Raw genomic sequence first — 24,587 nt, 5'->3', positions numbered from 1 at the left:
TTGCCCTTCTGAGAGCTTCAGTGACCACAACAGTCTCGAAGGCTCCTGGACTAATAAGCCTCTGCCCACCCGGGTGTCCCACCCATAGAAGCCCATTCCTCCCTTTCTAAGAGACCTAGTACAGGAGATGGGGGAGATCTAGCAGCTCTGAGCTGATCTGACCGTGGGAGAGCAGGAGATGGAAGAGAAGGCCCCATGCTTTGTACTGTGCCCAGTAGCCTGGACAATTCCCTTGGGAGGTGAGAACGTGAGCATAGTGCCTCAGATTACCTGGCCAACCTGACACCTTGGACAATTTCTTTGGAAGAGGGTCCATGACTCCAGGAGGAGAAAGATCCCTGTACTCCCACATGCCTCTAGTTTCGATAGCACTCTGGGCAATATTAACTTGCCTTAAAGTATCTGTCCCAAGCCCCACCCTCAGTGTCCTGAGGATGGCCAGCTGTCAGGATCCAGTAACCTACGGGGATATGGTTGTACAGCTTGGTAGCCAATGTCCCTGCTTGGTGGAGGCTTCTCTGCAGGTCCTCCAGGCTTTCAGGTCCTTCAAGGATGAAATCACAATTAACCTTGGAGTGAAGATCTTCAGGGGGCTATGACCCAGTCCACTGCGCTATCTTAGGCTGGGCACACGCAAGCCAGGCTTTTGCATGTCAGCCAGAACTCCACCATTCCTGTAGCCCTAATGTTCCAGCTAAGTGTCAACTCTGAGTGAAAAAGCCAATCAAGAATACACAGCCCTGGCATTAAAAAAAAAAAAGGGAGGGGGGGATGCCACATCTCTACAGGCCCTTGGAGAGGCTGATACTTCTGGGCCAGATGGCCATGGGCACACTGTGCTGCCTGGAGCTGGGCTTCCACTTCCGCTCACCTCTGCTCTGCTGTCTACCTGCAGACACAACCTCGAATGCAGCATTGGACAGATCTAGCTCAAGTACCTTCCTCAGCCTTCGCTTGCCTTGGTTCCCTCATCTGCAAAATGAGCATAGCATTCGTCCTAGGCCAAAGTTGGGGGTGACCAAATCATCAAGTTATGAGAACATTGGATCAGCACCCTCACCCTGTCATGGGGACTCATCCAGGCCTAGTGTGGAAGGTCAGGCAGTGTCTGATCCACCTCTCCTCACCTGAGGTTACCATCCAGGATGGTAGGACAGGATACAGCAGTGCTGCATGGAGGCTTCAGAAGCACAGCCCTTCATCAGATTGCTTTACCAGCAACTCTTTCAGACAACCAACAGGGCACAGAGCCTACTCTGTAACACCCACCACCCTTCCCCGGTAGCTGGGGTATGGTCTAGTCTCTCAGATGAGGAGCTGGAGAGTCTGAGTGGTCAGAAGACCTACCCACAAGTTCACAGCAGATCATGGTTAGCTGGCTTGCCTGGGTCTACACCTCAAATACACATCCCCCACAGGTCTAGACAGTGTCACCACCTAGTGCTGAGTGGTGACAACACTGAACCTCACTGAGCCAGGCTTAGAAGCACTGCATGAGCATACGCCTGGAAGTAGCACACCAGAGGGACACTTATCCCAGCTTAGATCATTTGCACAGAGTCAATGGGAGCCAGGGAGGCAAGGTTAAGTTAGATCATAACCCCCCTGAGTTTGTGCGTGGGGCGGGGGGGGGGGGGGGGTCGGGGAGATAGATGAAGAAAAAAGAGATGGGTGGTATATACTTCTTAGCCTGAATGGAAGGTATGCATCTGGTGTCCAGTGGAGTGTTCCAGGAAAGGATCAGAACCATGCAGAGGAACCCCTCCCCCACTGCCAGACAGGCTGAGCCTGCTCACCCAGCAGGAGTGCCAGCGCCATACCACTCCCTGTTCCCCTACCCTAGCAAACCAGTGCAGTGAGGACTGAGGCAGCCTGTGCCCTCCCAAGTGGCTGTGAGCAATGTTCTCCTGTCCCTAGACTAGGCTGGGGTGGGGGTGGGTGCTGGGGGGGTAGAGAAGGGGGGAGAGGGGGAGGGAAAGACCAGCCCTGGAAGCTGCCTCCTCTGTCCTAAGCTGCGTAGCTTGTTGGGCTAAAGGACATATCAAACATAAGGCATGGTATAGAGACAGATGGGTGCCAGCAGGGGCATGTTGAATGTGTCCGCATCACTGAAGGCTCAGAGCCCACCTCTACCCCCAAGGCTATGGCAGTGGTAAGGCCCGAGAGGGGCCAAGTTCTGTCAGTACAGAATCTCCCAACAGTCAGGGAACAGGCTGTGGTTCCAAATGTCATGTTTACTGCTGGGACAAAGGTGGTGCTGGGATGGGACCACAGCCCGGTTAGGGTACCAAGGCTGGGAGCTTGCACTTGGCAGAAGCCCACCCCACAGGGGACAGGGAGGCCTGGCCAGCCCATGTCCTTGGGATCACATCCTAGGGAGGGCACAGAACAGTCTGTAGGTCCTTGGGCAGGGAGGAGATGACAGTCTTGATGTACAGCTGTGCCCGCTGCAGTGTTGCCTCCTTCACAGGGAGCTGGTGGCACTCTGCCCGCACCTGGAGGGGCAATGGCTGTCAGGGGCAGTGTGCTAACGTAGGGGAAGGTGGTTGGGCAGGGTAGGGAGGCCTCTCACCAGCTTCTCCCGAAGTTTCAAGACCAAGTCCACTACCTCCACCTCTGACTTGTCCTTCATCCAGGCCTCAATGTTCTGCAGAGGGGGCAAGACTAGTAGGTACTAGGCAGGTACTTGAATCATGCCCCCACCTCTCATTAATTTTCAAGTTAGGTCTTGCTTCTTGGCTGGGGTGGCCTGGAGGGTGATCCTCCTATTTAGACATCCTGAGTAGCTAGGATGACAGGCAGATACCACCATGCCCCATAGGCTCACAAGTATTACACAGGAGGACCTCTAACCATAATCCTCCTGATCTCAGCTTCCTAAGTAGTTAGGGTTACAGGCATGAGCCACAGTGTTCATTGTTTTCTGGGGACATTTTAGGTTCTCCTCAGACACCCTCCCTACCCTCAGCCAGTGCTCATCCCCCTCTTGTCCTCCCTCACCGCCTCACAAATTGCCTCCAGATGCAGGGCTTCCAGCTTCTGAGCCATCTCTTTGTGCCGTTGCCGGTACCAGCCATCAAAATGTGGTGACTTAAAAAACCGCCTGTAAGTAGTGAGAGGCTGCTCTACTTGGCCCAGTATGCCAAGGAGGCAGCCTTGGAGTCTGTGCCTGCCATCTTCCCACCTGTAGAGGCCTAGCCAGTCGCCCTTGAGGATGCAGGTGAGCTGGGGTCCAGCATGCTCCAGGCTACGCAGGAATTCATCCTGGCGGAAGGGGCGGATCTGGGGGGGACTCTATGAAGGAGGCCAGGGAGGCTAGGTGAGTCCCAGTACTTGAGAACAGCTGTAGGCTTTGCCCCTCATCCAGCTGGGGTCTTCCTCCCAGGATGTGTCTAAAGATCCTTGCCCCACCCCTCGTGGGATAAATCTCTGGGGGGTCCTACCCAGGTAAGAGGTACTGAGCCCCTCTGTGGGTTCTGTTAGCGTCCCTATCTGTGGCCCTTCCTTTTTCTGCCCTACAAGGAACACCTGGTAGGTATGGGGAAGACCTTAAGCTCTGTGGCTCCTGTATCACAGCCAACTCTTCCCCCCGCCACCCCTCCAGGGGGATATTGGCTCCAGGCCTTCCCTTCTCTGCTATAGGGAGGGAATCTACCCTTCTCAGACCAGACCCCATAGACTCCACCTTCCAGGGCGTGACGCTCTTCTGCAGTGGCATGAGGCTGGTCATGTAGTGCTCCTGGGGGACAGGGAGGAGAATAAGCCCAGGCCACAGCCACTGTGGTCCCTGCCTCTGCTGCCACTGACCCCTTCCCTGCTGCCACTGCCCCCCTCTGACAAGGCCCCTGTTGACACCAAGCTCTGCCAGGCCTTACCAGGGGAATGATGAAGCTCTGAGTGAGCTCTAGGAGGCGCTGCCTCAGCAGGGCACTCTGTGCATCCCAAGGTCGTTTCTTATGAACCCCCTGCGGGAAGAGGCAGTGGTGAGCACAGCGAAGGGCACCACATGCCCAGGGCCAGGTCTCAACCCCAACAGCTTGTACCTTGAGCAGTCGTTTGAGGAGTGCCTTGTCCCGGTGGAGGTGAGCCATGTACGAGGTGTAAAGGCCTGTCAGGAGGGCAGAGCTGTGGCAGTCCTTCTAGGCTTCCCACAATCCTGCAGCTCTACTGATAGGTGAGGGTAGGTATCTAATCTGCCAACAGCTCTACTCCCTTGGCCAAACCTGTACCTCTCATTCTACCCAATCCCAGATTCGAAGAAAGTGCCTGCTAAAGACAACATTCCACATCCTGGTTCTGGGTGGGGGTGGGGGGCTCTGAATGGAAGGAGGTGGGGTCAGGAGACTTGGCTGTCACTGCCAGGTGATCCGCCACGTGCAAGACAGGCCCCTCCACAGCAGACAGGGCTTCAGACTTAGAAGGGCACAGACCTGGCTTGGTGTCCAGGGTCTTGAGTCTGGAGGGCTTTTTCAGCTTGATCTGCTTAGGAAGGTCCCCTGTGAAAGATACCCAGTGGCCAGGCCTCAGTGCCATAGTTCTGGTCATGTCTATAGGCTAAGAGGTCATAGGGCTTGCCCACCAAAAAAACCCTCAAAGTTAGGCAAGGCTTCAAGAGGACCTGGACACCTCACCTGACATCTTGGGCTCCCCAATTCTGAGGATATGGGGCCAGTGCTGGAGTGTTTTGATAAAGAAAGGGTTTGTGACTCCCAGGACCACGTTTGGTCTAGAGAGAGAGAGAGAGAGACAGAGAAAGAGAGAGAAGCAGAGAAAGGCCGGGGAGTTGGTACGGGACAGTGGATGGGGAGGACATGCACTTACGGGGCCTGTGTGCGTGTTGTGAGTTCCTTGAATTCACTGTCATGGACGGTGAAGTAGGGGCGGAAGTCGCAGCAGAACTTGAGGGGTTGCAAGCAGCTGTGAGATGGGGAGCAGGAACAGGTAAGGTGGGGGCAGCCCAGTCCAGCCAGGATGGTCCAGTGGTGAGGTACATACCTTGTCAGGGCCAGCACCAGCTCTGAAGACATGTCAGGTGAGGGTGCCAGAACTACAAGGGGCTCCCCAAGAAGCATGAGCTCCCACAGCATCTGCACATGGGTTAGCACAGGCCGGAAGCACCTAGAGTGGCCAGGGCAGTGGGAACTCAGGCAGGGCTAAGGCTTCCAGCACTGACCCTGCTTTCCCACTGCTTCGCCCAGATAGGCAAGTGGCTCGCAGTTGCACAGGCACTCTGGTGAGCACAGAGCACAGCTGGAAGACACTGGTAAGGACATTTGTTTGAAGGTATCTCAGGTAATCAGAGCCATCCTCTCCCAGACAGAACACCTCAACTAGGGCTGGCCCTGAGAATAGGGGACTTTTTCCTAACTGGCCCTGGCTGTGAGAGGCTGGCAGTCATGCTGCAGCCCCCAAACTTTTACAAGGGCTTCCCACCCAGACCCTTGCTGTTCTCCTGCAAGCTGGCTCCTGCTGAGCCCACCAATGAGACAGGATAAGCTCCCACACTCCCTTGAAGATACCTGGAGGGGCAGAGAGGGACAGCCTCAGATAGCAAATGTCTCTTCACATTTGAAGGTTCCTTCTGGAGCCTTCCTACCCACTGTGGTTATTCCCTCTGAATTCAGATACTGTACCCAGGTTTCCTCTTCTGCAGAACAAAAGGCTGACCCAAGAGTTACTCAAGATGGTTGGCTCCTCCTTTGGCAGCCCCACCCTGCATTATACACATGCACATGACTACTGGTTGGCTTCTCCAAAGCAGTATGAATACCATACAGAGCTTACCTGAACAGGTCCAGTTCATGGACACTGGCAAGGACCATGGGGGCTGGCAGGAGGTTCTGTCAGATGGAGGGACAGTAGATCAAGGTAGAGGTTGAAGTTTGTACCTGAGGACACCCATGCTCCTCCCTCTACCCAGCACAGGTTCTGCCACTGATACGCACTCTGTTCTGCCTTTCTGTCTACCTGTCTTTGGCCATACAACAGGATGGGCTGGGGGAGGGGGGGTGGTACTATACTGCCCAGGACCAGCACTCGGGCAAAATTCAGCTCCCTCTGTCCCATCACCCACCTCTTGGTTACACTGCTTTGGAGGACTGGATTCTAGACGGTCCACTTTGGACGGGATGCGCACCTGGGGAGGAACAAATACAACTGCCAGGGGAGCAGAGTGTTTCCGAGCACCTTCCAAGTGCTAGTACCTCAGCTGGCTCTCACCTGGATGACAACTCCCATGACAGGTAGATTCAAGGTCTGCCCAGGAACAGGGGCTGGCCACTGATCAATTTCATTACAAACTGTGGACACAAGTGGCCAAAGTCAGGAACCCTCCTCAAGGAGAAGCTGTCTACTGAGGCCCACTAGGGGCTTCAGCTAAGACAATGAGACTGCAATGGCCATGTGAACAGCAACTCACCTGCTTCCAGGCAGGGTGCTAGCTTCTCAAAGTACTCTGGAGCAATCAGGCTTAGCAGAGAATGGAACAGCCGGACAAAAGGCAAACGGGACACCAACACCAAAGACTGTGATAACACAAGTCCAGTTAGAGTACGAAGCTCCAGATGTTACCCTCTGCCACTCAGAGTCCTAGAGTGACTCTGATGGCACACTTACATAGAGTTGGCCCGGACAGTACATCCCACCAACCCCATGGAACAACTGCCTCAGAGTGGCCAACTCAAACTTCAGGATGATGAGACAGGAAAGCCTGATGCCTGCATTATAAGGTGGGGGAAACTTCCAGATGACAGCAGGGTGGGGCTGGAGCTGGGACCTTGAGAAGGAAATGTAAGGCAAGATTTCTGGTTAAGTTCCAAACTGAAATTGTTCTGCTAGTTCTGAGTTGTTCTGATGGTTTGAGGGGCCACTGAGCGGTGAGGAGGAAGGCTGTCCTGATCTAGGAACAGACAGCTTTTGAGGGCTATGCTAGACAAGGAAGGTGCTGCAGGAGAGCTATGGGAGTGGCTCTGCCCCAGCTCTGCTGCCTGAGAAGACCACAGAGGATGAGGATTCCCGGAGGCATAGGATTCCTAGCCAGCCTCACTGTCCTGCTGCCAGCTGGTTCCCATCTCTCCATAACACCACCCAACAGTGGCATGCATCTCACCTTCTGGAAGTAGCCCCTCTTCACAGAGCTATCCTTCACCTGCCTGAAGTACACGTAGCCAAGGTAGTGTGCTGGCTCCCTCTGGAAGGAATGCAATATTAGCTATGGCCCGTCCAAGCCAACTGGCTAGGTTCAGGGCCAGGAGTGACAAGAAATGGACTGCTGAAGACTGAAGCCTGGAGATGCAGAAACCCCAGGGGCTGCTGCGTCTGTGCTCTCAAGCGTGTCTTCACGGAAGGCTTGAAGACCCTCCTAGTGTTGGGTGTGGGGGTCCTTTCCTCAGGACATGGGCAACACCACTCTAGAAATCTGTCCTGACACAAGTGACATAGGGAAAGGAGGCGTGGGCAGAAGCCTGGCAGGCCCTGCAGGCATCTGCTCATTATTCACCCTGTAGGACCAGCCAGGGAGGGGTTAGGGAGCCAACCAAGGAAGTACAATACGCAAGAGACGCAGAGACCCTGGCAAGCCCACCCACAATGGATTTCCCCAGTGCAGGACTGGCAGAGGCAGGGATTGCAGCCATCAGTGACCCTGAAGATGACCCCGATCAGTACCTCTTCTGCTATACAGGGTTTAGGAGCTTTGAAGGAGCTACTCACACCAGCCAAGGGCTTGGGAGCAGGGAAGAAGGCGCAGGTCAGAGAGGCAGCCTAACACTCACCTGCAGTGCCACAGGGGCCCTGCTGTTGTAGTGCCTGTCATCGGCATGCCAGGGACTCCTTTGCCCTCCACACTGACGCATGCGAAAACTGAACTGAGTGTCTCCGAGACAGCCTGGGAAGGAGGCAGTCCTGTTATACATTCGGGCTGGGAGCCTCTCCTGCCACGGAGGCAACCTGGGAAGGAGGCAGCCTCATCACACATATTCATTGGCTCTGAGAGCCCCTCCTGATATTGTGGGGGTCAGCGAAAAAGAGCCCTGATAGAGCTGGCCTTTGTTGGCTTAAATACTCATCAGTGGGATCCCTGCCCGAGGGTCTGTTTTCCAATGGACTCTTGTCTTGATCCTCCAAACCTGACCTGAGTGGCTGGGAATATGGCCTAGTGGCAAGAGTGCTTGCCTTGTACACATGAAGCCCTGGGTTCGATTCCCCAGCACCACATATATAGAAAAAGCCAGAAGTGGCGCTGTGGCTCAAGTGGCAGAGTGCTAGCCTTGAGCTAAAAGAAGCCAGGGACAGTCCTCAGGCCCTGAGTCCAAGGCCCAGGACTGGCAAAAAAAACACACAACAAAAAACAAAAAACAAACCTGACCTGAGAATTGTCAGAATGAACTCAACACACAGAGAAGCACCTTCAATTTTCCTATCGGAACCTCGCTCAGTTTGCCTGGGACAGGAGACCCGACATGGAAATAGCTACAAGGAGCAGGAGCAAATTGAGTCTGGCTCCTGGTAGCCAGGACGGTAGTGTGAAAGAGACCAGATTGTTGGTTCTTCTGTCCAGAGACATGACTCTGGAGAAGCTAGCCGGCTGCCCTGCTACAGCATGGGGGTCCAGGTGTCTTTACAGAGTGGGAACCCATCCCTCCAGTGCTCTGTGTACCAGTGGTGGTACTGATGTCGCTGCCCTCATCTTCCCTCCTCTGGCCCATCACCTCCCCAGTCCCAGAGCCTGCATCCAGTCCAGGAAGTGTGGGGTCACCTACCTGAATGGGAATCAGGAAAGGACAGGTAGCAGATGCTGCTTTTCTGAAACACACAGAACCCAGTGAGGGTCAGCTCACTGCTGGGGTACACCCACTCCTGAGAGCCAGGACCTACCTCCTTGTCGGTGAGCTGGAAGTCACTTGGGTACACCAGCTGCAAGGGAAGATAAGAGTGTTAGGTGATACTACATTCGCCTAATGTAATACCACTGGGGGAATGTGCCCAAGCAGGGGCCACAGGTACATGTCTACTGAAGCAAATTCTCCTCCTGGCCCCCATTCCGCATCCCACTCTGTCTTCTCTACATTAGACCCTCTTGTTCCTTATTGATCATCTCTTTTCACTCCTTTGCCTCCAGGGCCCATCTCAGAGGGAGGCTGGCACAACTGTGTGTGTGTCTCAGCTCCTTTCACACATGGCTACCTGGCTAAGTCTTGTCAACTCAATCTGTGGCCAGTCTGGGTCCTCTCGGCTTCTACCAGCTCAGGCAGTCAGTTCTTCATAGCATCAGAAGGGCAATCTCAGAGCTCATAGCCTGGAGTGGTCAGCGAGACCATCTGTCTAATCCCTACCTCCCTCGCTACCTCTCTGGCCAGAGGGTCTTTACATCTTGGCCACACAACAGCAGCTTTCTGCCAGGCCCTCTCAAGTTGCCCTCGTTAATTACTCCCACTTCTCTTTCCTTCCCATCCTGGGCCTATACCTCACCTGTGAATGATCCACTGGACAGATCCTATAGCCCTGGGGAATTTAGTTAGCTTAAACACAGATTTACTGGGCAGGCTCAGTAATTCTAATAGTAAGTGGCCTTAATGGATTTTCCTATAGGATACTGAACAGACAGTGGGCCTATAGTCTCCTAGCCTGGCTCTTCCAAGAAGTGGCTGTGCCTAGAACCTACAGGGGCTTTTATATGTGGTCTTCCTTCTCACTATCTGGCAAACATCTATGGTGAGGATTCTGCCAGGCTGAAACAAGCCTTCTGGAGAAGCAGAGCCCTCAGAAGGCTGACCTATTATGCTCTGGATCAACAGTCTCTTCTGAAACAGCAGATTTTGTCTTTGGTTTAGGCTGTCTACTGAGTCTAATTTTGTCTCTAAAGCTGCATGCTAGCTAAGCCTCTTTAAGGCAGGGACTCAGCTGGGTACTGGTGGCTCACACCTGTAATTCTAGCTACTCAGAATGATGAGATCCAAGGAGGAAAGTCTGTGAGACTCTTATCTCCATTAGCCACCAAAAAGTCAGAAGTAGACTTGTGGCTCTAGTGGTAGAGTGTCAGCCTGGTGTGAAAAAGCTAAGAGACAGTGTTCAGGCTCTAAGTTCAAACCTCAGTACAGGCACTAAAAGAAAAAAAAAAAAAAAGAGGATTGTGTTCTGCTGATTCCTTCTTCTGCTTTTCAATATCTGGCAGGGAACAAGTTATCCCAAGTATATTTGTGGAACATGTAAAAACACATTCATGAGTTCAACCAGCAAAGGGAGGTATGATAGTTAATGTTAAGTATGAGCTTGACTAGATTAAGGAGTGTTTAGGAAACAAGTAAAGCCCTACTTCTGAGTATATGTGGAGGTATCCCCAGAGGGGATTGGCATGTATGCCTCTGAATTGAGTGGGAAAGATCCTAGTGTCTTCCATTCTCATTGTTTTTTTTTTGGGGGGGGGTGTGGTTATGGGGCTTGAACTCAGGGCCTGGACACTGTCCTTGAGCTCTTCAGGTCAAGGCTAGTGCTCTACGGATATGAGCCACAGCGCCACTTCTAGTTTTCTAGTGTTTAATTGGAGATAAGAGTCTCATGGACTTTTCCTGACCAGGCTGGCTTTGAACTGAGGTCCTCAGATCTTAGCCTCTTGAGTAGCTGGGATTACAGGCATGAGCCATAGGTGCTGGCTTCTCATTGGTTTTTCTGCTGTAAGGTCTTACTCTTTCTCACTTGAGACAGTCTGTGTAGGTCGCTGGTTCTGGTCATTCAGTCATCCATGAGTAAGACAGACATGGTGACCTTTGCCCGGAAAAGTTATTTCTAGACAGTAGTAGGTTGGTTTGTTTGTTGCCAGTCCTGGGGCTTGGACTCAGGGCCTGAGCACTGTCCCTGGCTTCTTTCTGCTCAAAGCTAGTGCTCTGTCACTTGAGTCACAGCGCCACTTCCGGCTTTTTCTGTTAATGTGAAGAACCCACGGCTTTGTATGTACTAGCCAAGCACTCTACCACGAAGCCACATTCCCACCCCCAACAGTAGTAGTTTTTAAGGTGTGGTCTAACAACCCCTGGGTTCCAGGACATCATGCTATCCTCATTTCTTCTTTCCTCTCGTGTTCCTACTGTGTTCTAGAGATTATGATTTGTATAATCCTGGCAGACTGACTATGGAAGATAACATGAAAATCCAGCTATCTCCTATTTTTAGTAAGACATTAACAATGGTTATGAAAATGTCAAGTGATGGCTCTCCTTTTCAAATTACTATTATTATTTTTATTAGTTCAAGACAGAGCCTTCCTATGTAGTTCAGGCTATTCTTGAACTAAAGATCATCCTCTATCAGTTTTTTTTTTTAATTTTATTGTTATCATAAAGGTGATGTATAGAAGGGTTACAAAGTCAGGTAAAGAGTACATTTCTTTTTTTGCCAATCTGGGGACTTGAACTCTGGTCCTGGGTGTTGTACCTGAGCTCTTTTGCTCAAGGCTAGCTAGCACTCTACCATTTGATCTACAGCACCACTTCTGGCTTTTTCTGTGATTAATTGGAGATAAGAGTCTCACAGATTTTCCTGCCAAGGCTGGCTTTGGACTATGATCTTCAGATCTCAGCCTCTTGAGTAGCTAGAGTTACAGGCAAGAGCCACCAGTGCCTTGCAAGAGTATATTTCTTTATGGTCAATGTCAACCCTTCCCTTGCTTTCTCCCAGTTTTTCTCTCCCATCCCTGCCCACAAGATGTATATAGTTCATTTTCAACACAGTGTTTCTTGAGTACCACTACTGCATTTCTGTGTCAGGTTAAGTGCTAAGGGTGTTGGAATTAGGAGATCACCACATCTGGCTGCTTTTTGTTCACGGAGTTGCTATTTTTTTTTTTTTTACTTTTCTCATATAATTTTTTATCATAGTAAACATTGGTAGATATAATTCATACAAACAAAAGGCTTTCTGTAGTTCCCAATAATTTTTAAGATTGTACAGCTGGGGCTAGGGATATGGCCTAGTGGCAAGAGTGCTTGCTTTGTATACAAGAAGCCCTGGGTTCAATTCCCCAGCACCACATATACAGAAAATGGCCAGAAGTGGCACTGTGGCTCAAGTGGCAGAGTGCTAGCCTTGAGCAAAAAGAAGCCAGGGACAGTGCTCAGGCCCTGAGTCCAAGCCCCAGGACTGGCAAAAAAAAGAAAAGAAAAGATCGTACAGCTGAACACCAATGGCTATACCTGTAATCCTAACTACTCAGGAGGCTGAGATCTGAGAATTTCTATTTGAAACCAGCCTGTACAGGCAAATCCTAGGCTCTTATCTCCAATTAATCAGCTAAAAGCTGGAAGTAGAGCTGTGGCTGGCTCACACTTGTAATCCTAACTACTCATGAGGCTGAGATCTGAGGATCACATTTTTTGCCAGTCCTTGGGCCTGAACTCAGGGCCTGGACTCTGTCCCTGAGCCTCTCTGTGCTCAAGGCTAGACTCTACCGTTCAAGCCACAGCACCACTTCTGGCTTTTTCTGTTTATGTGGTACTGAGGAATTGAACCCAGGGCTTCATGCACACTAGGAAAGCACTCTACCACTAAGCCACATTCCCAGCCCTGAGGATCACTTTTGAAGCCAACCCAGGCAGGAATGTGTGTGAGACTCTTATCTCCAATAAACTACCAAAAAGCTGGAAGTAGAGCTGTGGCTGGGTTTGTAGAGTGCAAGTTTTGAGTAAAAGAAGCTCAAGGACAGCGTCTAGGCCCCAAGTTCAAGCCCAAGGACTGGTACCAAAAAAGAAATTAAAAAAAAAAAAGCTGGAACTGGAGGGCTGACTCACATGGTAGAGTGCTAGCTTTGATCCAAAAAGACAAGTAAGAGTACAAGATCCAGAGTTTGAAATCAGGGCCAAGGCACTGCCCTGGAGCTTTTCTGCTCAAGGCTAACACTCCACCACAGAACCACAGTTTCATTTCTGCTTTTTTTTTTTTTTGTGGTTCACTGGCCAATGCTGGCTTTGAACCACAATCCTCTGACCTCAGCCTCCTGAGTAGCTAGGATTACAGGCATGAGCCACCAGCACCAAGCTATTATTATGATTGTACCTGTTCTGGGCTTGATCTTGGGGTCTTGCCCTCTTGCTTAGCCTTTTCATTCAAGGCCGGTGTTCTATTACTTGAGCCACAACTCTACTGGCTTTTTTGCTGGTAAATGAAGGTGAGAATCTTGGACTTTACAGCTTGTGCTTACATCAAACCGCAATTCTCAGATCTCAGCCTCTTGAGTAGCTAGGATTACAGGCATGAGCCACCAGTACCAGACTTATTTTTGTGATAGGATTTGACTTCCTGCCTAGGGCCCAAGTGATCTAGTGTTGGGCTTCTGAAGGTAGTTAGGGTAACAAGCCTACACCCACAGCATGCAGCTCTTCACTAAAAGGGGGGTCTTACAAACCTTCCTTCTGCGTCGGCAGGCCTCAAACCACAATCAGCCTCCCAAGTAGCTAGGATTGCAAGTATGAGCCCTCAGCATCGGGCTAGAATGAACTTTCTGAATGGTATTTACAGGACTAGACCTGAAAATGTCTGAAGGAAAGGTTTCTTGTAACTTTAAGGGAAAACAATATAAGCAACAGAAGAAGGGCTTTGCAACCTAGGGTAAATTATCTACTGTACCAGGTCCCCCATCAAGTGCCATTTACAATAGTATAAGTAGTAGAGACAATGTACAAGTGTGCAGTAGGATTAGGTCTTACATACAGTGCTGGAGCATCATGCCAGGAGCTTTGGAGTCTTTGTTGCAATTATATTTTTTTCTCTTCAGAAGACTTTAGACTTCTCCTGAACTCTCAGAGGTCATCAGGGACTTAACATCTCCCAACCACAGGAACGCGCTGCACTGGGTTTCCCCAGGGTGACTCTAGCCTCACCTTGACCAAGAGCAGTCAGTAATGGGGTATAATCTCTTAGGCTCTCAGCAGTCTCTCTGACAGTACAGGGAAGTCTACCTCCTAGGATCCTCCACCCACTGTGGGCCTCCCCTTTGTTGGTCAGGTCCTTCACAACACAGATTATCCTGACTGGGCTTGCCCAGGGCCTTTAACCCTAAACCTGCAGTTCTCCCCCCCTCCCCCCAACCTTCTCTCCCTCTTCTTTCTCTCTCTCTCATGGTCTAAGACACAGTCTCCCTATGTAGCTAAGACTGGCCTAGAACTCACAATCCTCCAACCTCAGATTCACACTCCCAAGGATTGGGACTGAGCCCACACCAGACTGGCATTCTCATCTATACCTGGAGGAAGAGAAGTCATGCCTGTAGGTGGGTGGGTTGAAGGCCTGTAGGCCTTTGAAACACTACATTAAAGGCCTCAGGTCAGGTCCAGTTGCATGGAACTGGTGACCAGATGCCCAAGAGAGAGAAAAGGAGACACAGGGACAAAGTAAGGGTTCATAGTGATCAAGGAGAGCAACTAAGGCTGAACTCGAGGACAATGAAGATGGAGTAGCACTGAAGACTACAGTAGACAATGGCTTTAAGATCCTTGTTGCACACAGTGCCCAGCAACAGTGGCTCACGCCTCTAATCCTAGCTCCTTAGGAGGCTGAGATCTGAGGATCAAGGTTCAAAGCCAGCCCAGACAGGGCTGGGGATATGGCCTAGTGGCAAGAGTGCTTGCCTCGTATACATGAGGCCCTGGGTTCAATTCCCCAGCACCACATATACAGAAAACAGCCAGAAGTAGTGCTGTGGCTCAAGTGGCAGAGTGCTAGCCTTGAGCAAAAAGAAGCCAGGGACAGTGCCCAGGCCCTGAGTCCAAGCCCCAGGACTGGCCAAAAAAAAAAAAAAGCCAGCCCAGACAGCCTGTGAGACTCATCATCTCCAATTAACCACCAGAAAGCCCGAAATTGTGCTGTGGCTCAAGTGGTAGAGCTAGTCTTGAGCTGAAAAGGACGACGGGCAAAAATAAAATAAAATTTAAAAAAGATCCTTGTTGCAGGCAGTCTTGCCCATGCATGAGAGGCGCAGTGGAGGGAGGGAGGGATGGAGGGTGACCCTCGGAGTCTAGCTGGAGCAACTGAGGGCAGATATCTTTCTCGGTGGTTACTGCAACAGATTCACTGGTCCTATAGCTCAAGTGCCTTTCCTTTCTTTGCCTGGGGAGCGCTCCAGCAGCCCTGAGGAAAGGCTCCCTTTCTGGAGGAGGGAACCAGCACCGGGAGAAGGAAGAAGAGGAGAAAGAAGGGGCGGTGACTCATGTACTCCTACACTCAGGAGGCTGCTATCTGAAGAATGCGGTTCAAAGCCAGCCGGGGCAGAAAAGTCCCCCGCGAGACTCTAACTACTCAAAGGCTGGAAGTGCCAAAGAGGCTCAGGGACGGCGCCCAGGACCTGAGTTCAAGCCCCGCGACTGACCAAAAACAAAAAAAGGGCAACAAGGATTCCACGCTTGACGCTAGGCAGCACGGGAGAAGGGTCGGCTCGAGGGTACGACATCGGGCAGGAGGAGGGGGCACCGCGGCAGGGCGGCCTCAACGAAGCCGGAGGAGGAAGGGCGTGCGGGAGCAGACGGGTGGGGCACCCGCGAGGGGGGGGGGGCGGGGAGGGGCGTGGCGGCTCCGGGAGGAGCGGGAGGGGTGGGGAGAAAGCGTGGGCTCACCTCCAGAGCCTGGCCCAGCTCCAGGTCGAAAGTGACCACGCACACGCACTCCAGCCAGGCCGAGAAGCGCTCCCAAGGCGCCGCCGGGGCCGGCGCGGCGCGGCCCGGGAATGCGGGCTCCGCGGGGCTCGGGTCGCCGCCGGCCGGCCGGGGCCGGGCGCTCTCCGGCGCCTCCATCGCGGTAGCGGCGCGTTGCTGGGGAACGCGGGCGCTCGCCGAGCCCGCCCGCCCACGACCTCCCCGGGCGGAAGCAGTCCCGTGGCGGCCGCGCGCGCCCCCTAGCGCCGGAGGAGCGCCAGCCCCGGCGCAGGGTCCTGCGTCGAGCACGCCAGCCAGAAGGCGCACGCGCGGGCCGGAGCAGGCGGGACTTCCGGGAGCGGCCGATCCGGGCTCCGCGGGCGGGTCGTGTCGGGCCTGGGTCGTGTCGCGAGGCGGTGCGACGCCGGCTACTTCCCGCCACTTCTGCCGTGGCGGCTGATCGGACGTTAGACCCTCCGGCTGACTTCCGATCCCGATGCTCAGGTCTCAGCCTCTCGCGTCTCGGGTGACGGACGTGAACCAGCGACTTCAAGTAGCTCATTCGTTCCGAGTGTGCGGCCTCCTCGCGGCAGCGGGTCGCCACGTGATTTTAGCTGGCCCAGCGATGGGGAGTAGCGTCTCCATGTGGTTTCAACTTGAGCATTCTTTTCTACACGGTTTCACACCTTCGGTTGTGAGACACATTGATTTCAGCACACCATCATGAGTTGTGAAACAATATACGCATTTTATCTTTATTTATTTGTTTGCCAGTTCTGGGGCTTGAACTCGGGGCCTGAGCGCTGTCCCTGGCTTCTTTTTGCTCAAGGCTAGCACTCTGCCACTTGAGCCACAGCACCACTTCTGGCTTTTTTCTGTATATGTGGTGCTGGGGAATTGAACCCAGGGCTTCATGTGTGTGAGGCAAGCACTCTTATCACTAGGCCACATTCCCCAATCCTTTTCATCTTGACTTCTAGAAATAGATGATGGATACATTTGTCTTAAGCCACTAAGTTTGTGATAGTTTGTTACAGTAACCACAGAAACGTAATACACAATATATAATGTGCTTTTTCTGTTTTCTTGAACTTAGTATGTTTTCTGAGGTCATCATGCTATTGCATGTGTTGCGACCTGGGGAGTGAGAAAATTCACCGTGGCATTGTTAAAGGTGACAAATGAGTTTTGTCAGTTTGCAACTGCCCTCTCCGCGGGCTATACCAGAACTGGGAGCAGTTGCAGCCTCAAGGGGGCAAGTTTCTTTCCTTCCTTCCTTTCCACAGGCTTCTCCTGTCCGCAGGCCTCTCTACAGGCCTCCTGTTCTCCATAGGCCTCTCCCCTCTCCTCGGGCCTCTGCTTTCCATGTGGCTCTCCACGTGGCTCTCCTTGGGCCTCCACTCTTCCTCCCGCCTCCACTCTCAGCAGGTCTCGGCTCTGGCTCCATAGGCCTCTCCTCTCCATCGGCCCAGAGCTCGGCCACTCCAGCCTCTGATCTCTGGCCTTCTTGCATCGTTCATCTAGACTCGGGCCTCTCCTGTCTGCAGGCCCCAGGGTCTCGGGCCTCTCCACTATCCAGCCCAACCTCGGGCCTTTCCACACCACAGGCCCGGGGCTTTGGCTTCTCCTGTCCCAGACCCAGGCCCCTCAGGCCTGAGGGGAACATGAGCACTGCTCAGCTCCACAATGCACCTCTTGGCGCCTTCCTTTCTCCTGAGTCTCTCCCCCTCTTTTCTGGAAATACCGCCCTCTTATATCCTCTGCCTGCCTGCAGTGGGAGGGGGTGGTGGTTCCGGTTCCCTCAACGTGGGGCGGGGGGTGGGATCCCCTCTTAGGCTCAGCAGTGGGGTGTGGCAATGATGACCTGGTGGGACTTCCCACCCCCTCAGGTTATTAAAGCATGTATTGATACTTTTTCCTTTTCATGAAAATTTATTCTATCGTTTATATACTTGACATTTTCTTTATCCATGCAACAATAGGTGGACATTTGGATTGTTTCCAGTTTTTACATATTGTGAATAATTCTGCTGTGTATATTAGTGGACAAGTCTTTGTGTGGACATATGTTTTACTTTCTCTTGAGCAAATACCTAGGAGTGAAAATGTTGGGCTGTGTGATAAGTGTATTTAACTTTTTAAGACATTGTCACGGTTGGGGCTGGAAGATGGCTCAAAGTGAAAGACTCTGAGTTCAGTATGCCAGTATTAAAAGACAAAAGAAAGCCAGGTGCCAGTGGCTCACACAATGATACTAGTTACTTAGAACGCTGAGATCTGCTGGGCTCTTGTGGCTCATGCCTGTAATCCTAGCTATTCAGATGGCTGAGATCTGAGGATTGTGATTCACAGCCCGCCTGGGCAGGGAAGTCCTTATGTCCAATTAACCACCAGAAAACTGAAAGTGGTGCTGTGGCTCAAGTGGTAGAGTGCTAGCCTTGAGCTCAGGGACAGCACCCCGTCCCAGAGTTCAAGCCCCAGGATAGAAGAAGAGGAGAAGGAAGAGCAAGAAGGCTGAGATCTGAGAATCACAGTTCAAAGCTAGACTGGGCAAGAAAGTCTGTGAGACTTTTATCTCTAATAAACTATTCAGAGAAGGACAGAAGTGGAGCTGTGGCTCAGTGGTAGCATGCTAGCCTTGAACTAAAACGCTTAGGGATAGTGCCCAGGTTCTGCATTCAAGCCCCAGGACCAGGAAGAAAAAGGGCAATGAATCAAGACAAGACTAGGCACCAGAAACTCCACAAAAGATGAAAACAGGAAGAGGTATGCCTCTATACCCATAAGCTAATTGCCATGGGTCAGAGACAGACAAAATCATAAAATAACAAGAAAAAAATGACTGGCTACATAAAGGTAAACAATGCAATTAACAGCTGAGCTCATGAAAGACAAGGCCACAGAGGCAATAAAATAAAATATTCAGAGTGAAAGAAAATAAAACCTGCCAAAGAACAAATTCTGTGCCCATCAGAACTATCCTTCAACTTGAAAATTATGTGGTTTCAGTTCCCTTATTGGATTATACCTACTGCTAACACTATGAAGGAAGAAAGGTCCGTGGGACGGGGGCTGTGAAGTGTGTGGGGGTAGGGTTGAGGTTTGAAATAGGGAAGCCACTGAAAAGGGCGCAGTAAGATGGAGGAGGTAAGCTACCAAACAGCACTAACTAGGGGAGGATTCTGGAAGGAGGCCATGGCAGTGTGAGTGACTTCCTGGGGCCGGAGGTTATCTTGACCAAACAGAATGGGCAAGGGAGATGATACGAGGTCCCAAACAGCCTGTAAGCAACAGTGAAAACTCTTTTTTTCCATCTTGTACAAGAGTCCCTAGGGGCAGAGATGGGATCTGACCTCCTTTAATTCGTTTGGGTGCTCGGCTGAGTGGCGAAAGCAAATAGTGCAGGATAGGAGGAGCCCGTGGGCAGGCTGCTGTGACCCAGGAGCGAGAACACGGTGTCGTGGGAGCATCCTGGTAGGGGAGAGTGGGTTACACGTGGAAGGGCTGTGCGTGTGGGAGGAGAAAGGCTGCGTGCAGGTAACGGCGCCCGACCACCTGGGCCCCGCCTCCGCCCCTGAATTAATTCTGAGTGTCCGGTGATGTGCCGGAACCCACGGGGCACCGTGCGGTGCTCGGTGCGGTGGCTGCCAGCAAAGGTGGAGGCCGGAGGCAGGGGCTCTCGCGCGAGCGGGGCGAGCGGGGCCAGCCGCGGCGTGGGGCCGCGGGCCGGGCACGCAGGCGTCCCAGAAGTTGGGCTCCGCCAGCTCGCGCAGGACGAGGCGACGCAGAGAAAGCACCCGGAGGCGTCCGCGCGGGCGACCGAAGCCGGCGCCGTGCCTGCGTCGGGCCGCGCGCCCGCAGCCCCGGCCGAGGCCCCGCCCCCGAGGCGCGCCCGCAGCCCCGGCGAGGCCCCGCCCCCGGCGCGCGCGCGCCCGTAGCCCCGGCCGAGGCCCCGCCCCCGGCGCGCGCGCGCCCCCAGCCCCGGCCGAGGCCCCGCCTCCGGTGCGCCCGCAGCCCCGGCGAGGCCCCGCCCCCGGCGCGCGCGCGCGCCCGCGCCGCTGCCGCCATTTTGGAGTGACCTGAGCGCCGCCCGCGGCCCCGAGCCGGTTCGGTGCCGCCGGCCGGCTGCGCCTGTGTCCCGAGGCACCGCGCCCGCGGCCGGGCCCATGTGCGTGCAGCCCGCCGCAGGCTGCTCGGGCTTCGTCTCCGCCAGCGCCCCGGCCTCCAAGGAGCCGCTGCGACCTCCGGCTCGCGGGTCAGGTGAGTGCGGCCGCCCACTGGCGGCTTCCTCCGGCCCGGCGCGAGGAGGGCCCCGGCCGTCGGTCATCGCCCGGCCGTCAATCCCTGCCCTCCTGTCAGCGCCGGACACCGGCCTGCGCCCTCCCATAAGTCAGTGCCCGTCAGTGCTCTCCTGTCAGTGCCCTCCCTTCAGTCAGTGCCCTCCTGCCAGTCAGTGCCCTCCCGTCAGTCAGTGCCCTCCTGCCAGTCAGTGCCCTCCCGTCAGTCATTGCCCTCCTGTCAGTCATTGCCCTCCCGTCAGTCAGTGCCCTCCCGTCAGTCAGTGCCCTCCTGCCAGTCAGTGCCCTCCTGCCAGTCATTGCCCTCCCATCAGTCAGTGCCCTTCTGCCAGTCAGTGCCCTCCTGCCAGTCAGTACCCTCCCGCCAGTCAGTGCCCTCCCATCAGTCAGTGCCCTCATGTCAGTCAGTGCCCTCCTGCCAGTCAGTGCCCTCCTGTCAGTCATTGCCCTCCTGTCAGTCAGTACCCTCATGTCAGTCAGTGCCCTCCCGCCAGTCAGTGCCCTCCCATCAGTCAGTGCCCTCCTGCCAGTCAGTGCCCTCCCGCCAGTCAGTGCCCTCCCGTCAGTCAGTGCCCTCCCATCAGTCAGTGCCCTCCTGCCAGTCAGTGCCCTCCCGCCAGTCAGTGCCCTCCCGTCAGTCAGTGCCCTCCCGTCAGTCATTGCCCTCCCATCAGTCAGTGCCCTCCTGCCAGTCAGTGCCCTCCTGCCAGTCAGTGCCCTCCCGCCAGTCAGTGCCCTCCCATCAGTCAGTGCCCTCCTGCCAGTCAGTGCCCTCCCGCCAGTCAGTGCCCTCCCGTCAGTCAGTGCCCTCCCGTCAGTCATTGCCCTCCCATCAGTCAGTGCCCTCCCGCCAGTCAGTGCCCTCCCGCCAGTCAGTGCCCTCCCGCCAGTCAGTGCCCTCCCGCCAGTCAGTGCCCTCCCGCCAGTCATTGCCCTCCCGTCAGTCAGTACCCTCACGTCAGTCAGTGCCCTCACATCAGTCAGTGCCCTCCCGACAGTCAGTGCCCTCCCGTCAGTCATTGCCCTCCCGTCAGTCAGTGCCCTCCCGACAGTCAGTGCCCTCCTGCCAGTCAGTCAGTGCCCTCCTGTCAGTGCCCTCATGTCAGTCAGTGCCCTCGTGTCAGTCAGTGCCCTCCCATCAGTCAGTGCCCTCCTGCCAGTCAGTGCCCTCCTGCCAGTCAGTGCCCTCCCATCAGTCAGTGCCCTCCCGCCAGTCAGTGCCCTCCCGCCAGTCAGTGCCCTCCCGTCAGTCAGTGCCCTCCCGTCAGTCAGTGCCCTCCCGCCAGTCAGTGCCCTCCCGCCAGTCAGTGCCCTCCCGCCAGTCAGTGCCCTCCCGCCAGTCAGTGCCCTCCCGCCAGTCATTGCCCGCCCGCCAGTCAGTGCCCTCCCAACAGTCAGTGCCCTCCCGTCAGTCATTGCCCTCCCGTCAGTCAGTACCCTCATGTCAGTCAGTGCCCTCCTGCCAGTCAGTGCCCTCACATCAGTCAGTGCCCTCCCGACAGTCAGTGCCCTCCTGCCAGTCAGTCAGTGCCCTCCTGTCAGTGCCCTCATGTCAGTCAGTGCCCTCATGTCAGTCAGTGCCCTCCCATCAGTCAGTGCCCTTCTGCCAGTCAGTGCCCTTCTGCCAGTCAGTGCCCTCCCATCAGTCAGTGCCCTCCTGCCAGTCAGTGCCCTCCCATCAGTCAGTGCCCTCCTGCCAGTCAGTGCCCTCCCGTCAGTCAGTGCCCTCCTGCCAGTCAGTGCACTCCCGTCAGTCATTGCCCGCCTGCCAGTCAGTGCCCTCCCGACAGTCAGTGCCCTCCCGTCAGTCATTGCCCTCCTGTCAGTCAGTGCCCTCCCGACAGTCAGTGCCCTCCTGCCAGTCAGTCAGTGCCCTCCTGTCAGTGCCCTCATGTCAGTCAGTGCCCTCGTGTCAGTGCCCTCCCGTCAGTCAGTGCCCTCCTGTCAGTCACTGCCCATCAATGCCCTCCTGTCATTGCCCTTCTGTCAGTCAGTGCCCTCCCGACAGTCAGTGCCCTCCTGCCAGTCAGTCAGTGCCCTCCTGTCAGTGCCCTCATGTCAGTCAGTGCCCTCGTGTCAGTGCCCTCCCATCAGTCAGTGCCCTCCTGTCAGTCAGTGCCCTCCCATCAATCAGTGCCCTCCTGCCAGTCAGTGCCCTCCTGCCAGTCAGTGCCCTCCCATCAGTCAGTGCCCTCCTGCCAGTCAGTGCCCTCCCATCAGTCAGTGCCCTCCTGCCAGTCAGTGCCCTCCCGTCAGTCAGTGCCCTCCTGCCAGTCAGTGCACTCCCGTCAGTCATTGCCCGCCTGCCAGTCAGTGCCCTCCCGACAGTCAGTGCCCTCCCGTCAGTCATTGCCCTCCTGTCAGTCAGTGCCCTCCCGACAGTCAGTGCCCTCCTGCCAGTCAGTGCCCTCCTGTCAGTGCCCTCATGTCAGTCAGTGCCCTCGTGTCAGTGCCCTCCCGTCAGTCAGTGCCCTCCTGTCAGTCACTGCCCATCAATGCCCTCCTGTCATTGCCCTTCTGTCAGTCAGTACCCTCATGTCAGTCAGTGCCCTCCTGCCAGTCAGTCAGTGCCCTCATGTTAGTGCCCTCCCGTCAGTCAGTGCCCTCCTGTCAGTCACTGCCCATCAATGCCCTCCTGTCATTGCCTCCTGTCAGTCAGTGCCCTCCTGTCAGTCAGTACCCTCATGTCAGTGCCCTCCTGCCAGTCAGTGCCCTCCTGTCAGTCACTGCCCATCAATGCCCTCCTGTCATTGCCCTTCTGTCAGTCAGTACCCTCATGTCAGTCAGTGCCCTCCTGCCAGTCAGTCAGTGCCCTCATGTCAGTGCCCTCCCGTCAGTCAGTGCCCTCCTGTCAGTCACTGCCCATCAATGCCCTCCTGTCATTGCCCTCCTGTCAGTACCCTCATGTCAGTCAGTGCCCTTATGTCAGTCAGTGCCCTCCTGCCAGTCAGTCAGTGCCCTCCCGTCAGTCAGTGCCCTCCTGTCAGTCACTGTCCGTCAATGCCCTCCTGTCATTGCCCTCCTGTCAGTCAGTACCCTCATGTCAGTCAGTGCCCTCATGTCAGTCAGTGCCCTCATGTCAGTCAGTGCCCTCCTGCCAGTCAGTCAGTGCCCTCCCGTCAGTCAGTGCCCTCCTGTCAGTCACTGTCCGTCAATGCCCTCCTGTCAGTCAGTACCCTCATGTCAGTCAGTGCCCTCCTGTCAGTCAGTACCCTGTCAGTCAGTGCCCTCATGTCAGTCAGTACCCTCATGTCAGTCAGTGCCCTCCTGCCAGTCAGTCAGTGCCCTCCCGTCAGTCAGTGCCCTCCTGTCAGTCACTGCCCGTCAATGCCCTCCTGTCAGTCAGTACCCTCATGTCAGTCAGTGCCCTCCTGTCAGTCAGTACCCTCATGTCAGTCAGTGCCCTCCTGTCAGTCAGTACCCTCATGTCAGTCAGTGCCCTCCTGTCAGTCAGTACCCTCATGTCAGTCAGTGCCCTCATGTCAGTCAGTACCCTCATGTCAGTCAGTGCCCTCATGTCAGTCAGTGCCCTCCTGCCAGTACCTTCACATCAGTCAGTGCTCTCCTGTCAGTGCCCTCCCGTCAGTCAGTGCCCTCCCGTCAGTCAGTGCACTCACATCAGTCAGTGCCCGTCAGTGTCCTCCTGTCAGTCACTGCCCATCAATGCCCTCCCATCAACCAGTACCCTCATGTCAGTCAGTGCCCTCCCGTCAGTCAGTACCTTCACATCAGTCAGTGCCCTCCCGTCAGTCAGTGCCCTCCCGTCAGTCAGTGCCCTCCCGTCAGTCAGTGCCCTCCCGCCAGTCAGTGCCCTCCCGTCAATCAGTACCCTCAAGTCAGTCAGTGCCCTCCCGTCAGTCAGTGCCCTCCCGTCAGTCAGTTCACTCCTGTCAGTCAGTGCCCGTCAGTCCACTCCTGTCAGTCAGTACCCAGCATTCAGTGCTTGTCACTCAGTGCTCACCGGTGCCCTCCCATCAGTCAGTGCTCTTCGGTCACTCAGTCAGTGCTCATCGGTGCCCTCCTGTCAGTATCCTCTCATTAGTCAGTGCCCATCAGTGCCCTCTTGTCAGTGCCTTCCAATCAGCCAGTGCCTTCCCATCAGTCAGTGCCCTCTCATCAGTCAGTGCCATCAATGCCCTTCAGTGCTCTCCTGTCATCATTCATCTGTCAGTGCCTGTCAATGCTCCCCTGTCCCATCTGTCAGTGCATGTCAGCCAGTCTGCCCTATTAGTGCCCTCCCATCAGTCAGTGTCTCATCAGTGTTCTGTCAGTCAGTCTGTCCTGTCAGTGCTTTCCTGTCAGTGTCCCATCTGTGAGTGCCTGTCAGTACCCTTCTGTCAGTCAGTCTGCCCTGTCAGTGCCCTCCTATCAGCACCTGCAGTCAGTGCCCCATCAGTCTGTCAGCCCCCTTCCATCAGTGACCCTGTTAGTGGCCCATGTGTCATAACTTCTATCAGCTATCGCCCAGCCTACCCCCATCATTCATTCATTCATTCATTCACTCACTCATTCTCCTTAGTCCCTGAGACAGTGCCCTCCCACCAGTCAGTATCCCCTTGGTCATTTCCCTTTCCATCAGTGACTCCCACTGCACTGCCTGGCAAGATCCCCAAAGATAATAATACCCCTGTCCCTTTGATGGCCCCCATGTCCACCAGTGCCCTCCTAGTCAGTC

The 24,587-nt window shown here is 54.5% G+C and overlaps 2 protein-coding genes across 6 annotated transcripts in view; one reads left to right on the top strand and one right to left on the bottom strand.

The window, feature by feature from the left end:
* Positions 1–1,648: 1,648 nt before the first annotated feature.
* Positions 1,649–15,849, bottom strand: Dennd6b (DENN domain containing 6B). 2 transcript variants are annotated; one of them, XM_048353659.1, is made up of 20 exons: positions 15,597–15,849; positions 8,875–8,913; positions 8,760–8,802; positions 7,773–7,885; positions 7,109–7,189; positions 6,419–6,524; positions 6,220–6,299; positions 6,074–6,136; positions 5,785–5,840; positions 4,996–5,118; positions 4,822–4,917; positions 4,632–4,726; positions 4,431–4,496; positions 4,044–4,108; positions 3,876–3,965; positions 3,686–3,739; positions 3,185–3,294; positions 3,001–3,103; positions 2,573–2,647; positions 1,649–2,495 (listed from the first exon to the last, which is right to left on the bottom strand). In XM_048353659.1, exons 1-20 carry the CDS (start codon positions 15,771–15,773, stop codon positions 2,373–2,375), a joined length of 1,758 nt encoding a protein of 585 aa, XP_048209616.1. In that variant the 5' UTR covers positions 15,774–15,849; the 3' UTR covers positions 1,649–2,372. The 2 variants fall into 2 exon arrangements, with proteins under 2 accessions (XP_048209616.1, XP_048209607.1); XM_048353650.1 differs by having other exon boundaries at positions 8,760–8,913.
* A 3,828-nt stretch (positions 15,850–19,677) lies between these two features.
* Positions 19,678–24,587, top strand: part of Ppp6r2 (protein phosphatase 6 regulatory subunit 2) — a 73,552-nt gene continuing 68,642 nt past the window's right edge. For all 4 annotated transcript variants that reach the window (XM_048353620.1, XM_048353622.1, XM_048353624.1 and 1 more), the window contains exon 1: positions 19,678–19,874. The gene's annotated coding sequence lies outside the window, so the exon portion shown is untranslated. The remainder of the gene's footprint in view (positions 19,875–24,587) is intronic.

This window comes from Perognathus longimembris, chromosome 1 (assembly GCF_023159225.1).
Source record: "Perognathus longimembris pacificus isolate PPM17 chromosome 1, ASM2315922v1, whole genome shotgun sequence".
NCBI lineage: Eukaryota > Metazoa > Chordata > Mammalia > Rodentia > Heteromyidae > Perognathus > Perognathus longimembris.
Note: the sequence above shows the minus strand (reverse complement) of the source record. Positions and strands in the feature narration are given on the sequence as shown.